The 15,346-nt window shown below is 41.4% G+C and overlaps 2 protein-coding genes across 5 annotated transcripts; one reads left to right on the plus strand and one right to left on the minus strand.

Moving 5' to 3' along the window:
* Nucleotides 1-55: 55 nt before the first annotated feature.
* Hcf (Host cell factor) lies at nucleotides 56-7,359 on the minus strand. 3 transcript variants are annotated; one of them, XM_065495245.1, is made up of 16 exons: nucleotides 6,949-7,359; nucleotides 6,179-6,327; nucleotides 5,965-6,125; nucleotides 5,521-5,726; nucleotides 5,241-5,435; nucleotides 4,916-5,049; nucleotides 4,617-4,863; nucleotides 4,282-4,413; nucleotides 4,197-4,223; nucleotides 3,799-3,989; nucleotides 3,301-3,708; nucleotides 2,515-2,716; nucleotides 1,603-2,459; nucleotides 1,366-1,542; nucleotides 1,106-1,310; nucleotides 56-835 (listed from the first exon to the last, which is right to left on the minus strand). In XM_065495245.1, the coding sequence occupies exons 1-16, from the start codon at nucleotides 7,106-7,108 to the stop codon at nucleotides 723-725; spliced, it is 3,564 nt and encodes a 1,187-aa protein (XP_065351317.1). In that variant the 5' UTR covers nucleotides 7,109-7,359; the 3' UTR covers nucleotides 56-722. The 3 variants fall into 3 exon arrangements, with proteins under 3 accessions (XP_065351317.1, XP_065351319.1, XP_065351318.1); XM_065495247.1 differs by lacking the exon at nucleotides 4,197-4,223 and having other exon boundaries at nucleotides 3,799-3,986; nucleotides 6,949-7,303; XM_065495246.1 differs by lacking the exon at nucleotides 4,197-4,223 and having other exon boundaries at nucleotides 6,949-7,303.
* A 224-nt stretch (nucleotides 7,360-7,583) lies between these two features.
* On the plus strand, nucleotides 7,584-13,578 carry LOC135946831 (tyrosine-protein phosphatase non-receptor type 22-like). 2 transcript variants are annotated; one of them, XM_065495248.1, is made up of 12 exons: nucleotides 7,584-7,975; nucleotides 8,047-8,155; nucleotides 8,262-8,473; nucleotides 8,642-8,792; nucleotides 8,852-9,057; nucleotides 9,113-9,347; nucleotides 9,883-10,262; nucleotides 10,480-10,995; nucleotides 11,053-11,476; nucleotides 11,748-11,966; nucleotides 12,028-12,162; nucleotides 12,393-13,578. In XM_065495248.1, the coding sequence occupies exons 1-12, from the start codon at nucleotides 7,859-7,861 to the stop codon at nucleotides 12,479-12,481; spliced, it is 2,793 nt and encodes a 930-aa protein (XP_065351320.1). In that variant the 5' UTR covers nucleotides 7,584-7,858; the 3' UTR covers nucleotides 12,482-13,578. The 2 variants fall into 2 exon arrangements, with proteins under 2 accessions (XP_065351320.1, XP_065351321.1); XM_065495249.1 differs by having other exon boundaries at nucleotides 7,585-7,975; nucleotides 10,495-10,995.
* The last annotated feature ends 1,768 nt before the right edge of the window (nucleotides 13,579-15,346 follow it).

Here is a 15,346-nt window from a genome sequence, read left to right on the forward strand (position 1 = left end):
TAATTATTTAATTCATATATAGGATTCATAGTTTAAGCAAACAAAAACAGTGCCATTTTTTACGTTTAAAGAAAATAAAGGACACTTTATTGCTTATTACTTTACATCATTTAGACATACATAATTCAAATATATAAAAACTTGACGAATTTTACAGATATTTAATATTTAAATGGGCAAATCAGAAGGTCAAATAATGAAATGTTCATTTGGTCACGCCAGATGCAAATTTAATGAAAATTGGCTGGAAGTACCAGCCTCAGAGGATTCCAAGTAATTAACAAAACACATATCCATGTATCGTTCTTCATTCTTAACGTCATATTACAGAGTGCTCAGGACCCACATAGATTGACAGCAACCCCTCCACAGTTAAGTTCAACGTTTAGATGGGTTAAAATGAGCCAAAGCTCCTAAACTATCGCAATAGAGATAAAGTTCGTTATAATCTTGCAACTGTTAATTTTTGTCATCGTTTGTACAAAACAGCAGTAAAGAGTGATAGTCTGCCTGTTCCCAGCTAAAATAGAGTGAGTGTAAAATGCTGTGCAAATTTTCCATAGCCAAGAATGCTTTTTAATTTGAGATCAGTGCCTTTCACTTCTCATGAGTGTGTGAGTGGTTTTCCTGGAAGTTTTCGAAGGAAACACTGACGCGGATTTGATTTGAAGTAGTTCGAAAGTTAAGCGAATGGTGGTTCAGTCCAGTCGCAGTCATACACACTACATGGTCATGCCTTCCTCGGTCTTCGGTTTCTTAATTCCAGAGTACACTGTCTTTGGGTCGGCTTGCCTCTTGACTGATGTTTGATTTTTCGCAGCAGTAACAGACACTTCTGTAGACACAAAAAGTTAATTAATTGCGTGTTTGTATCATAGTGAAACTTAAGATTTTAAATAGGCAAAACAGAAAGAGCACAGAAATTTACAAACTTGTTGACAAAAATTATACGCATTTATAATTTAAGGAAGAAAAAATATTGCCTGTTTAAATGAACTGTTTGTTTTGGAAATTGGCAGTCTTAACAATTTGTGATAAAAAATATGTATTTTTGATTTATCAGTAACAAACTCTTTGCAAGGAAGAAGGGAATTCAAATACACACCTTGAATCCACCTAACTTGGGTGGCTGGACCATAACCCTTTTCGTTTTTGGCTGCTATGCGGAAGATAATGGCGGGTTTGGTGGTTGTGTCAATGTGTGCAGCAGACAGAGACGAGTTGGGAACCATGCACTGGTTATTAGCGCCGCAGTAAACCCTGACGAAGGCTAGTTGTGTTTGTGAGCTTGCTACTGCCTTTGAGTCGCCCTGAGAGGAGACAAACAATGAGGTAAATGAAACTCTGGAGGGCCGGATGACTTACATCTTTCTGGTTGGTGTTAGCACTCTTCACGGCCAGGTAGACAGAATATTCACAAATTTCGCCAGAGGTGGCCTGAGGTGGCTCCCACGACAGATGTGCTCCACTCTCAGACTTTGAAATTTTAATTGCTGAAGGAGCGCCCGGGAAGCCTGGCAGGCAAGTTTTAAATGCAGACACCTGAAAGCAAACCATACAATTTTTTAGAAGTTAGAAAACGCATAAGGATATAATAAATACCTCACTCCACGGTCCCTGGCCACAGGAGTTGACTGCGGCCACTCTGAATTTGTAGGCAGTTCCAGGCTGAAGAGCGTACTTCTTCCCGCTCATTACAAAATTTAACACATCACCGGTCACGTCAAAGTTGAATTTAGAGTCATCATCTGGCAGACCATAGTGTTCCACCTTTGTTGAAGTGCTTTTAGTGAGGCAGACGTCATACCAGGCGGTCTCCTTCTTCACAGGACTCTGCGGAATCACCTTTGGCGTGGGTGGCTCTTCTTGTTGTTTGGTCTCAGGCTCAGGTTTAATCAGTCCATTGCCGTTCGCAGTGCTGATCGCAGCGGACGCCAGTGTTGCTAACGGATCATCCACCAAATCCGCCGCCTTCTGCTCACTCTCACCGGCATCCATCGGCTCCTCCTTGATAGGCTTAACATCTGACTTGGGCTCCTCGCTTTCCGCCTCTTTAGACTCCTCCTTTTTCTCCTCACCCTCAGTAGTTTCAGGTTCCACCTTCATCTGTGGCTGATTCGCCTCAGGTTGACTCTCCTCTGGAGGTGTCTCTGCCGGCGGTGCTGGCGTTGGCGTTTCAGATGGAGCCGCTGGTGTTTCCTCTGAGGCAGGAGGAGCAGGAGCAGAGTCTTCTGCAGGGCGCTCAGTAGGGGTGGTGGTAGTTGCAGCAGCAGCAACAGCGGGCGTTGCGGTTGTGGAGGGGGTGGTGGCTGCAGTAGTGGCAGCGACAGGGGTTTCATCTGTCTTTACCGCCACGGCAGGTGCAACAGCCTTTTCCTCGATGGGGTCCAGCAAGCCTGCTTCAGCGGCCAGAGCGGCCAGCGCTGCGTCTGTAGTGACGGGTCCGTCAATCGGAGTGGCTGGTAGAGCAAATATATTAATGTTCTAATAAGTAAATGTGCCGCATTAAAATACCATGTGTGACGGAGGGTGGAGGCTGCTTCACCGGACTCGTAGTAGTCGCGGCAGCAGCTGCGGCTGGCACGACCTTGATGGCTGAAGCCACCATCTGCTTCCCGTCAGCAGTCGGCACAAGGGTCAAAGTCTTCGGCAAGGCAGACGAGCCAGCAGCCGACTTGTTAATCTGCAGGGTCACTTGCTTCCCTCCAATGAAACCCTGGAATAAAATCATGATGAAACATTCTGATAATTAACAAACAGTAAAAATCAAGATTTGCAGGGTATTTCAATTTCATTGTTTGTATGGCTTCCTTAGTCCCTTGCTAGCGAAAACAAGCTCAAGGAGTGGAGAATCCATTTCAATATTCCTCAAGATATTTCTTAATTCCACAATTGAAAATAAGAACTCAAATCGAGGTTTTGTGTTGAAAGGAAAAAAATAACATTAATTTACAGATTTCTCATTGCAAATTTTGCATTTATATGGATATCTCCCTCCAATGGAAATGGTCACGAATTAATATAGAGGTTGAATGGGGAAAAGTATCTTGCGTAACAAACACCTTGTGAGTCATTAAAATTCTGAACCAAGGCCTAGACTTGCGGCTCAAAAATGGAACCATTTCTAAAATTTGGCTGTTTTTTTTTTTTAAATTAAAAAAATCCTCTTTCAAATTGTCAGCGATGCTTTAAAACGTTTGATACTTAACCAACATAATCAAAATGACGAATTAATTATTATAATATTGCTATTGGAAGAAGTTACAAGTTGCGCACAGAAAAAAAACTATCAAATCAAACCTGTGTCGTGACAACTCCATCAGCAGCCTTCAGAGCTCCAGGCGAGGTCATTACTATGGGTTTGGCGTTGCTGTTGGTGACCGTGGTGGCAGTTCCAGATGCTGTGACACCCTGGTTTGGCCGCTGGATCATTATCATCTTCATCTGATTTCCGCCAACCCCCGATGGCGCTTGAGTGGTGATGCCTCCCCCCTGCACCGTGCGGAGAGTTGTGCCTGACGTCACCATGATGAGCCTCTGACCACTGGCAGTTGTAAGACTGCCCGTGTTGGAGCCAGGCTTAGCGATGACGATGGTCTGCTTGCCACCCAGACCGGAAGCAGCATTCGCGCTCACAAGCTTAACAATGGTAGCGCCTTGGGGAATACCTTTACCTTGCGTACCGCCCATTGTTGTCATTTTAGGAAGCTGCAACAAGTAATTTTTATTGGTGAATAATTTATTCATTGAATTTGAAAAGAAGTCCAAAGCTATTATTTGAATTATTCGCCAACTAACCTGAGCCATAGTCAATCCCTGGCTGGTCTTGACAAAGGCAATCTGTCCACCTTGACCTTTGCTGATGATGACAGGCTTTCCAGCTTGGTTTGTTGCTGTTTTGAGCACAGTGCCCGCTGCGGGTGGCACGATTTTAATGGTCTGTGGGCTCGTCTTGGGGGTTGCAGCGTCAGTGGCGGTGCCAGTAACTGCTGAAATTTAAAATAAATTTTTAGTAACATTATGGATCAGATTCCACAGTATTGCTCTGTGCCTTGTGTTGTTGCAGTTGAGATTTATAAATTGCATGCTTCCCTGCTTCTTTTAACATGCATAAATTGAATATTTTTTTTCTAATCGTTACCTTCAAAAATTAACAATGCGAGTAAAATGGGAGCTAATAACTAGAATTATGTTACCTCTCCTAATCTGATAGTTAGAAAGTACTGAAAGTATAGAATTGTGGTTCTTTTATCGGTAAATTAACTACGAGCAAGTACACACCTGCAGCTTTGGGCGTGGCAGCATTAGATGGCACTAGTCTTAAAACACCAGAAATCTTGTTTTTCGCGGCCGCAGCATCAGCCAAAGCTTGGATTCCTGACATTTGCTGAGCAGTTGTAGCTGCTGGAGATTCTGTAAAGTGATAAAAGACAGTTGTTGTAAATCAGGGTCCCAGTCCTTATGCACAGGTTTAACTGTTTCTGATTTGTTTTAATTGGCCATATAACTTCATCTGATTTACACATGGGATTTAATTTTAATACAGCTTTCCTTTGTTGCAAGAGTTTGAATTAAAAAATGGGGTGACAAGCGATAAAAATTGCTGTCCCTCTCACCTTTTGCTTCTGGAGCTGGAGTTACTGGTGTTGCAGGCTGCGGTTTTTCAGCGGGCTTTTCTTTCTCTGCTGGTTTTTCTGGTGGAGCGGGCATGTCATACTTTTGGGCCTGCAGCCTGTAAAAATCAGTTGATGGTGCAAGCGACCAACACACCTCCAAGGTGGTTGTTGAGGCGCGAACCAACTGAACTCGTCCAGGAGCTGGAGGCTTTTCTACCTCCATGTACCATAAATCTTTACAGCAAATCTGGAATTAAAAAAAAGTGAATGCAAAGTCAGCTGATTGGTTGCGCTTTTACTTTTCTGTAACCATCCCTGCCAGACCAAACATAGAGTCGCGAGTGGATTCCGACAGCGCAATGTCCAGCTCTGGCTCGAGGGCTATTGCTGTCCTCAAACATGTCCATGTTCAGGTTCTCCCACGCCATTTTTTCTGAAACCGAATTCATATTTCAAACATCACATTTTCAAAATATTAATATTTATAGCAAGGGAAATCTGTGTTAAGGGTAAAATACAGATACAAAAGAAAAATAAATTAGAGAAAGAAATGGCTGTTGCTTGAAAATGGCTACAACAGAGAACCAGTGCACTGCAATTGATTTGAATAAATACTCCACATACCAAGATCCAGGGAGGCCAGAGTGTTGGTGCATTTCCACTCCTTTTCGTGGCCGGCTGGTATTTTGGGATCATCCATGACTAGAGGCACCCAGCCTCCAAAGATGAGCATCCGCTTGCCAATTAGGGTTGCGCTGTGCAGAGAGCGAGGGAGAGGTGGCACACCAGTAACCTCAGGCTTGTTCCAAGTTAAAGTGTCTGTGAAAATTCATTAACTCTCAAATCACACGTTCAATTCAAATTGGATCTTTTTGAGTGTTTTTAAGAATCAACGACTACTAACCAACGTCAAGGAACCAAAGATCACCCAAACGGCAGCCACTCATCCCACCATATATTACTAGACTGGATTTTCCAGTTCTCTGGTCCGTGTATGCCACGGCAGTGTGAGACTCTCGAGGAGGAGGTGACTGTCCAGATGTGGATGGACAATCCCACAACACGGCAGAATTCGTTCGTAGCTCCAAAGTAAACAGATCGTTTAGGTACCTGTTGTTATAAGGTATTATTTAAATGCTTTTTTAATCTTCAAATTAAATGTTTGATTTCAAACTGGATACGAAAATTTTGTTTGGATTTAATTAGTTCCTTAAAAGCGAGGTCAAGCTTAAGGAGTGGAGAATCCATTTTGATCTTCCTCAAATTTATTTCTCATTTTGCCCAACGCAAAACAAGCACTCAACATGAGGTTTCATGTCACTCAAGGTCGACGGAAATATTTGCATACCTTGGGATGTTATTTTTTGGATCATCACTGTCATTTGCCAAGCCACCAAAGAGGTAAACTTTATTTCCGATCAGTGTGAAGCTGTGTCCCAGACGAGGGCAAGGGTAGGTTCCAGACTTTGGTGCTCTCGGCTTTAACTTTTTCCACTCCCACCGACTCGCCTGAAATGGATTCAAGTCTGTATCACGCATATCACCCAAATATATGAACTCACTTGAAGTTCGTACAGATCGTTAGAATATTTCCCGTATTCGACCATTCCACCAAATACGAGAATCCTTGTGCCATCCACGACAAACCCGTATGCTGCACAACCTGGTGGGATTTCTCCCTTTACTCCAGGGATGAACCATTGGTTGTTAGCTGAAAATGGGAAATGTTATATTTACTGATAATTCAGCTAGTTGCCAGTTTTATTTAAATAATCACTTTCATTACTATTAACCAAGGTAAGACAAAAAAATGTACGTAGGTCACCACTTGTTCATTTTTTTAATTTTTCAACTTTTTATTTCGTATCTATTAAAATGCTGTTAAGAAAATAGCGTAGTTAAGTTAAATTTAAAGCATTAATTACATTTGCATCAAAGCTGAAAAATTTTTAATTGTATCAAGCACAGGCGGGAACGGAAGTGGGGGAGGAACGGGGGTTGCTTGAACACAACCCTCCCGCCCAGCAATTCATTTTTTTATTGCGTCGGCGCGAGCGTCGTGACGCGTACTCGGCTTTGTTGAGAGGTGGCGCAAACAGCAACCAGATTGATCCCAAACAAATTTGTTAAGCCAAAACTATATTTTAGTAACAAATTTAAAAAAAAAAGTTAGAAAATTTTAGTCCACTAAAGAGAAATTTAATTAAAAATAAAAATTTACATGAACCATTAAGATGCAAAGTTAAAAAAAATGATTAGAAATTTTAAATAACTGAAATGAGAAATTGAAAGAAAATATTTTCACGAACTTTAATTTTTATATTAGACAGACCTGTGTTAAAAACGTGCAGCTCATCGACGATCCCTTCATTGCCGCCGCCGAACACCACCATCAGGTCCTTGATGGCTACAGCGCGGTGTCCATGCCGGGGCTTCGGGGTAGGCCCAGTCGCGGGATACACCCGCGTCCACTTATAACTTGAATTTGACATAGCTACCGACACTAGTTCATGTCAAGGAAAAGGCTGTCGGCACTCTATCAGTCTTAGTGCCGAAAAAACAACTGTTCCCAGTGTTTCTGTTTGGCGATGGAGAATGGAACAAGCCTTGCCTGTGTGTTTTCAATTTGGTGATGCTTCGTGTGGGGGTTAAACGCTAGCTCCTGTAGTGCTGCCATTGGACGGGAGCTGAGATAAGCTATTTTAAGATCCAAAAAAATTAGTTTTGCTCTAACTAAAATCTTAATAGTGTAAAATTACTTCAAACTTAAAGAATTTAAGCACATAAAAATTTAAAAAATTACAAATTTCTTACCAAATAGTCCGAAAATAATTTTCACTGAATACTGTTACGTTGGCAATAAAATTAGTTGTTACTGCGCAGCTTTTAACACGCATCGCATTCCAATCGTCTCCCCTTTCAAGGCTAAATAATAGTCCTCCGCAGGTGCCCTCTACGCGAAGCTACTCCAACTACTTGCTTACTGGGCGTACGTTTGGGGGCTGTGTGCGAACACAAGTAGTTTTAGCACATTGGCGAGAAATGGGAGTAGTTGGTGTTGTTGTGTTTGTGTTGACCTGATAAAGTGTCGCACCTGCTATTTCTCGGCGACCCAGCTTCCGAAATCGGTCCAACTCGTGGCATCCTGGTCCGTTTGTGGCCACTGGTGATGGTCATAGGCTGATTTTCGATGCGCCCGCGGTGCAAGAGTCGCAAATGGCAGTAAATTATTATGGGTTGTCATGAAAGGAGAGCAGCAGCCAAGGGTAGTTCCTCTCAGGACCATTCTGACCAATTTCCTAAATCACGTGGAGAATCTCGATCGATGTGACGACGACAGCTACGAAAAGGAGTTTCAGGTAAACGAGCGCGACCCCGTTTCCGCCACTCGCACCCAGTGCTGATAAAACTGTGTCAATCGCACTTTCAGAGCCTCAAGCTCTTCAGCGAGAGCATTAAGTCCCTAGACCAATTCTGCAGCTCCGAGGGCGAGAGGGATGTAAACAGGAAGAAAAACCGCTACAAAGACATCCTTCCTTGTAAGTTTTTGTCGGCATCGTTCGTGTTTAAAGGGCTCAATTCATTTTATTTACTGCCCGCCCAACCTGCAGTTCATTCAAAACTGACCGATGTTATTTTTTCCAGTCGATTGCTCCAGGGTTATATTATCATCTGTAGCTAGCGTGCCAGGTAGTGACTATGTCAACGCCAACTTCATCAAGGGGGCCAGCGGGTCCCTCGCCTACATTGCCAGCCAAGGTCCCTTGCCCAACACCGCCAACGATTTTTGGCGAATGGTCATCGAATGTGAAGTGCAGGTCATTGTTATGGCTTGCAATGAAGAGGAATCTGGAAAGGTAGCTTGATTAAATGGATAAAACTTTGATGCAACATCAACTCTGTTGAAACAATTACACTGGAATTTTACGTAATATTTAAAAATTATTGCATGTTATACAAAAATCAAAGACTTCGAAATCGAGCGGAATTTATCCTCACATGTCACAACTTCATTCAATTTTCAGCACAAGTGTGAGAACTACTGGGTCGACCGAGAAGGAGAAGAAAAGCAGCACGGAATGGCCAAAATCCGGCTGCTCAAAGCAAGTGTAGTATGCCCCGATTTCCTTGTCCGCACAATGCTCCTCTCATACAAGAAAAACAACATAAAAGTTGGTATGGCTCTCAAACCTGAGCCTTCCAAGGATTGAATTAAAATTATGTTGTGTGTGTAGAGCGAACAGTTTGCCAATTTCACTATTCTGCGTGGCCTGACCATGGAGTGCCACCATTGGTTCGACCCCTCCTCGACATGGTAAGACTCGTGAGGGACACTCAAGCCTCCGAAACCCTTCCTGTCTTGGTTCACTGCTCTGCTGGCTGCGGCAGGACAGGCACCATTTGTGCCATCGACTATGTGTGGGGCCTCCTTAGGGCAGGCGTAAGTCTGAACATGGTTTAAAGCGAAATGTAAAAATTAATTTGTATTCGTGTAGAAACTTACTGAGGACTTCAGCTTATACAAACTAGTTCGGGACATGAGAAAACAGAGGATTGCCATGGTTCAGACTAAGGACCAGTATATTCTTGTACACAAGGCAGTGAAAGAGCTGTTCCAAGAGCAGCTTAGAATGATTGATGCCCATCCATATGAAAACGTGGATCTGAATGGCATGCCAATTGGAAGAGAGGAGCATCTTTACGAAAGAGTTATAATGAACAATTCAAATGGTGAGTTTATTAGGAAATTAATGGGAGGAAAGATGATTACTAAGCAGATTTGTCACAATCATTACATCATTGTAAAAGTCATTTAAAAAATATATTAGGTCATGACATGAATTGAATTTTTGTGTTCATTTTTGTAGCTTATTTCGTCATTCAAGGTATTGATAGCATTGAAAGGGTTTTTATCTAAGTAAGATTAACATGATAATCATTTTATTGTAATTTTAATTACCTTTTTCCTAGTTTTGAATCATATCTAACATATTATTTTTTCTTCATTTCTCTGAGAAATTGTGGTGAACCTAGCTGGAACCGCAGACCAACAACCTAAGCAATGTGACGTTGTGGTCAAAAAATAAGATTACATTGTCAGTTTTCAAAGAATGAACTTGTCAAAGAACATATTTTTTAATTAATGCTATGCTCTGCAAAAACTATATCATGGTAGTGTTTCTTCGCAATAATATCAAATGGCTTATTCAACGCTTGTGTATAGTGTATTATTTAGTAAAAAAATTGTGGCGTTACAAATTTTCAGATTTGACAGTAAACATTCCAAGCAAGCGGACAAACTTCCAGCGGGTTTACACGCCCACAGACGAAACTGCCCCACCACTTACCCTGAAAAGTGACAAGGAGGTGGAGGCCATTAACAGCCACAAAGGAAAGGTTGGTTGGTCTGACCTGGATGATCTGCGGCCTGTGGACAGTGGACTGAGCGCCTCTTCCTCAACTACTGACTCCACCAGCACTCTCCAGCAAGAGTCGACTCTCATCATTATTGGAGATGAACCCAACCAGAGCAACTCAAGTCTGTCTAGTCTGCTGCACAAACCTAGGATAGCTAAGCTGAAGGCTTTGTTTGAGCGCAGTTCTCCCCTCACACCAAAGCCTGAGGCCCCGAGAACAAAGCAACAGGTGTGTGACTAAATTATACTGCTATACCATTTTACTTTGTTGTAATAATTTTTAAACATATTGTCCCTGTCCGGAAACAGTGCCTGGCACTAGGTTTTAAATTACAAATTAATCACATCAATTTTAATTTTATCACAAACTTATGTTTTTTCTAAGAAATAATTAAAATCTCACCAAATATTTAAGTAAAATCAGTTGTGTCTAACTAAACCCTAAGTTTGACATCTTGCAGGTCACAAGGAGCCACTCATTAGGGGCAGTTAGGAAACTTGCACAAGGAGACACACCAGTGACACTTTATAGGAAGCTGTTTGCCAACAATTCAAAGACTGATAGTAAGAAAAAGGAACCAGTGCCCATTAAGCGAAGCAAATCGATGAAGGTGATCGGCGAGAAAATTGCCAACTCAAGTAACCCAAGCAGCAGCAACGCTAACTACGCTGTTCTTAACTATCCGGCTAAGCCTGACTTAAAGAGACAGCTGCAGTTTTTGATTGGGGGAGACGAAGATGAGGATGATGGCGCAGGGAGGGATGTGGTTGACGCACCAAGAGAGCCCATCAAATCCATTCTCAAACAACCACACCCGGAGCACCTGACACTGACGCGAAGTAAATCGGAAATCATGTCGCCTCTGCGCAACAATGAGTATGTCAACGTCACTGATCTAAACAACTGGCAAGGAGGGGCCAGCCACCTTAGAGTGCTTCCAATCAATGGACAAAAACATCAGGTAAATTGATCATTTTATTTTCATTCTAAGGAAAGAGATTGATGATTTGTTTGACAGCACCAGGTGTCCAATGAATTTGAGGCCCTATCCATCGAGGTTCAGAGAAAAGTGAACACCATTGTCAGTGGACTAGGAGTGCGAGAGCGGAGGAGCAGCTTCAGGAAAGCCATCGACAAAGAGAGTCAGCCTAAAAGCTACGAGAAAATCTGGCCTCAAAAGCTTCCCCTGCCACCAGGAGACCTCAACAACCCACAGGTCTATGGAAAAATTCAGACTCCGACCCCGCAGAGGAGCACCAAGAAGCCGGTCCCTGCTGCACGGAAACAACTGAGCCAGCAAGAGCATCTTCAGCAACTCGCGATGGCGAAGGCTCTGTCGTCGCGCCCTCCTGATCCCAGGGCGGTGGTGGCCAGGTTGTACGGGCCACCATCCTCAGAATTCACGCCATCAGACTCTGTTTACGCTCCAATTAATGGAAACGGTAAGTTTCAATTCTGTTATACACACAAGAACTTCTTTATAATTTTTAAAAATTGATAAATAGATAAAAATAATAATTAAAATCGTTAAAAAGCTGACTCAAGATAGAATGAAATATTTTTCCAAGATATTACGATCAAGATATGTTATCTTATACAAATCTTAAAATCTGGTGCCAATTTTTTCTCCAAAACTTCAGTGAGATAATGTTTGTTTTGTTTGAATTTCATTCAAATTATTTTTGTTCATGAACGTGTTAAATGTGACCGCAGATCAAAAAGAGCAACCCATGGCACCGCCAAGGACCAAGCGTATAGGCCAAGCGGCAGCAAACAATACGTTAGCACAAACTAGCGGGTCAGCTCACGTGGGGAAAGACCCAATTTACGCCAACGCCAAGCAACTGGACGCTTGGCATGGAGCACCTGGAGTCGATTTGGATACGGTAGCGGCCAGCATTGGCAGATCTCCAAACTCCACCACTGCTCAAGGTGAGTTTTATAGCACCGACTTGCTGGAATAAAAAATCTGACTGTATAATGTGCTTTACAGAAACATCGGCTGATAAAGCGGCTTCATTTTCTAAGATGCAGAACAGAACACCGAATTTTAGGACTAAAATGACGCCGACGAAAGGTGAAGCTGACACGTCCCGGATGCATCCTAGTCCAGACTCTCGATATGGAGGCGAGTTTACTTAGTTGTTAAATATATCTAGGCTTAATTTATATTGCCTAAGATTTAAATAATTATTTCTATAAATTATTGAGAGAACTGCATAATTAATATAAATTTAATTTATATTACAAAAAAATATTACAATATAGCATAAAAAGTCGCAAAATGACCTTATTTTGATATCTTTGTAGTGCAATAAATAGTTAGAGCAAAATAACTTATTTTCTATTTTGCAATAGGTACACCTTCAAGTTCCACGTCTCTGTCGAGTCAAAACTACACTCCGAAAGATCCACCTCATCAAAGGAGGCAACAGCAATACCTGTAACTGAGAGAAGACTTGAGCTGTAGACGGTTAGGCAGTAGGCTAAGGAACTTAAATCCCCAAAATCAAATCTCTCTGACCTGCATGCATCCAGAAGGAGACTTCATCACCCCCTTTGTGATAGCCCACGTCTTTTTCTTGTTACAATCTCCCTTCCATGGCTCTTCCGAACTGACTGAAATTTTTATACAAAGTTTTTGAACGTCTTTTTTTCAGCACCGTTTGATTTTCTGTTCTTTTGACTCTTTTTCTTAAGATTGATGTGATAAGCGATTGTGTTGGATCAAATAATATTAATTAACTCATCATATTTAGCATTTAGAGCTATTGCGCAGCCACACAAGAGTGACCAGGCACATTTTTAAAAGCTTTAAATGTTTCACTCTTCTTTGTGTGTTTAGCACATTTTAACTCCCTGGTTATTACTTATAATTCCATGAAGTTGTGAATATACTTAATATGTAAGTGTGTTATTTATTATCACTTGTGTAAGCAGAGGATACGATTTTCGTCACTTTTTGCTTTTGTAGATTAAATTTGAAGCCAACCATTGTCTGATGGACGTTAATTGACTCCCAGAATAATTGTATACCCTAGAAGGCCCTCCAGTTAGGATTCGCATAGGATAGATGCAAAATGAAAATGAAACTGCTTGTGATCCTTTAAAAAGTAAAAGAGTATAATAAATCTTGTTATATTGCAAGAGGAGCATGATTGAGTGTTATCACAGGCAAAAACAAAAATTGCCAATTGTGAATGAGTTATATATGTGTCATTTAAAGGAAGAAATACCATCGAGCGACGCATAAAATATACAGTCGTTGTGTAAGAGTTGATGCTGTGCAATACTCTGCTATATTTTAATAACTGTAATTTATTCAACGAGCTGATGGACCTGAATTTAATTAATATTCGGATTCTTGTCTAGAGTACACGATATACCTGGCTCACTAAATTGCTGTGAATGCGGTCGATCAGCCCGTTGAGAGTTTGATTAACAATTGAAATTACTGGATGCATTTTCCCACTAGGTTTGTAATGTTTTCCTCTTTATCTAACAAAATAAATTCTATTTAAAATTATACAATGAACAGAATGTATTTTTGATGATTTTGATTTGAAATTTATTCCTCCGTTGTGATAAAAAAATATCCGGCTGAAATTTAAAAAAAAATTGGAGCCTGGGAGCACCGACAAAGTGTATAGGAGCATCAGAAACTGCACTTTTAGTTTCAAAATTAAGTTTATTAAGGGCTAACATTATTTATTTATTTATTATGGGCTCTTAGCACACCAGTCATCCCTTCCACCTCGTGCTACCAACCTGACAAAGGTCACCACTGCTTGGGACATTGATATCAGAAATCTTTTATCAGTTAAACAAGCATTTCAATATGTTCATTTTTCTGAAAATATAATTTAGAAATTCTCTCAAAATATTGTTGCTCGAACGCGCTCCAGCGTTGAACACCCGAGAAATGTTGCTGCGTCCAGCTGATCTCGTCGCAGAATTGAGTTTCGTGATGGACGGACGTGCGAGAAGTGAGCGCTCGCGTTGTATCTAAACTGCGATTTCCACCTGACTACGACGACTACACGTAGTACAACACGTACGTTATACGTTAGTGCCGAGGTTGGTGATCACGCAGGCCAGCAGCCGAATTGGCGGATAACAGGCAAGGACTGAAATCAAACCCTATACCTATAATTTTTATTTGTTGTAATCTTTTGAGTCAAATGATAACAAAGCTTTGTTGGCGTATTGATTGCCCTCTTGAAATTATTAAAACTTTCTTTTTCATTTCAATTCGTGGGACACGTTGAGTGGGTATCGCTTTAAAATACATTTATGTATTACATATTCAGGGAATCGTTCAAAGAGTCGGGGAAATTTCGTCAGCTTTTTACTATCGAAATAGAGGGAGTGAAACGTGTATATAATTACGAAAAAAGGGGCCTGTCTTTTGTGCCCCGGCCAAAAACGTTTTTTGGTGCTCGTCTCATTTTCGTTCCACCACTGCTCACGTTCTCGCGTTCGCTAATTTGACACAAAGTTAGCCCAAGGTCAACAGGAAATTCGCCAGAGGATCGCGTTTGTATGATTATTTGACTCTGTAAAAGGCGACGTCGGGCTTCAGACTTGCACAAGGCAAGGGGAGTATAAAATTCCTCGCGAGCGTTTTGGGTTTCTCGCTTAAGAAGGCAACGGCTGCATTTTTTTATAGCTGATGACACTGTGTTGACTTGAAAAATATACTCTCAGTCAGTCTCTCACCAACACGACTCATGATTATTTTACGGCCTCTCGACAGTCTCGACCACCTTGCAAAAACGGCATCACAATCCTTAATTTTATTGCAGGCGAATGACCTAAAAAAGGTTTTCGCAGAATTGCAGTTTGCCCAATTTTGTTTTGATTTTAGTTGGCATGTATTCTTATCCATAATTGTTTCACTTCTATTCCCTTGTTATATTCGTTCCCGTTTTATTAATTTTTGCCTTTTTGGAGTAAAATAAGTAGCAAGACGATAAGAACTGACCTGGTATCTGGAATCGCTTATTTCTATCTGTTGTCATGGTGTTTCATGTGTGTTTTCCAACAGAAAACAGCTCACTTCCCTACACAGGCATACTTACCCTTCTTGTTGTTTACCCTTTAAATGCGTATTTCTCATTGCCGGCGAATATCGTGATGTCGTGAACGTGAACAATAACAATATAAATAAAATTATTATGCTCGGAGAACTCGTTATTAAGCAAGAAGCGGGAATGATTATTCATTTTATGCAGATGAATGCGTTGTGGGGGCTCGTGCGTTTATTTTATTTTGCCGTGCAGAAATGTGGAATTGCGTACGCATTTCTCTGC

This window comes from Cloeon dipterum, chromosome X (genome assembly GCF_949628265.1).
Source record: "Cloeon dipterum chromosome X, ieCloDipt1.1, whole genome shotgun sequence".
Taxonomy (NCBI): Eukaryota; Metazoa; Arthropoda; class Insecta; order Ephemeroptera; family Baetidae; genus Cloeon; species Cloeon dipterum.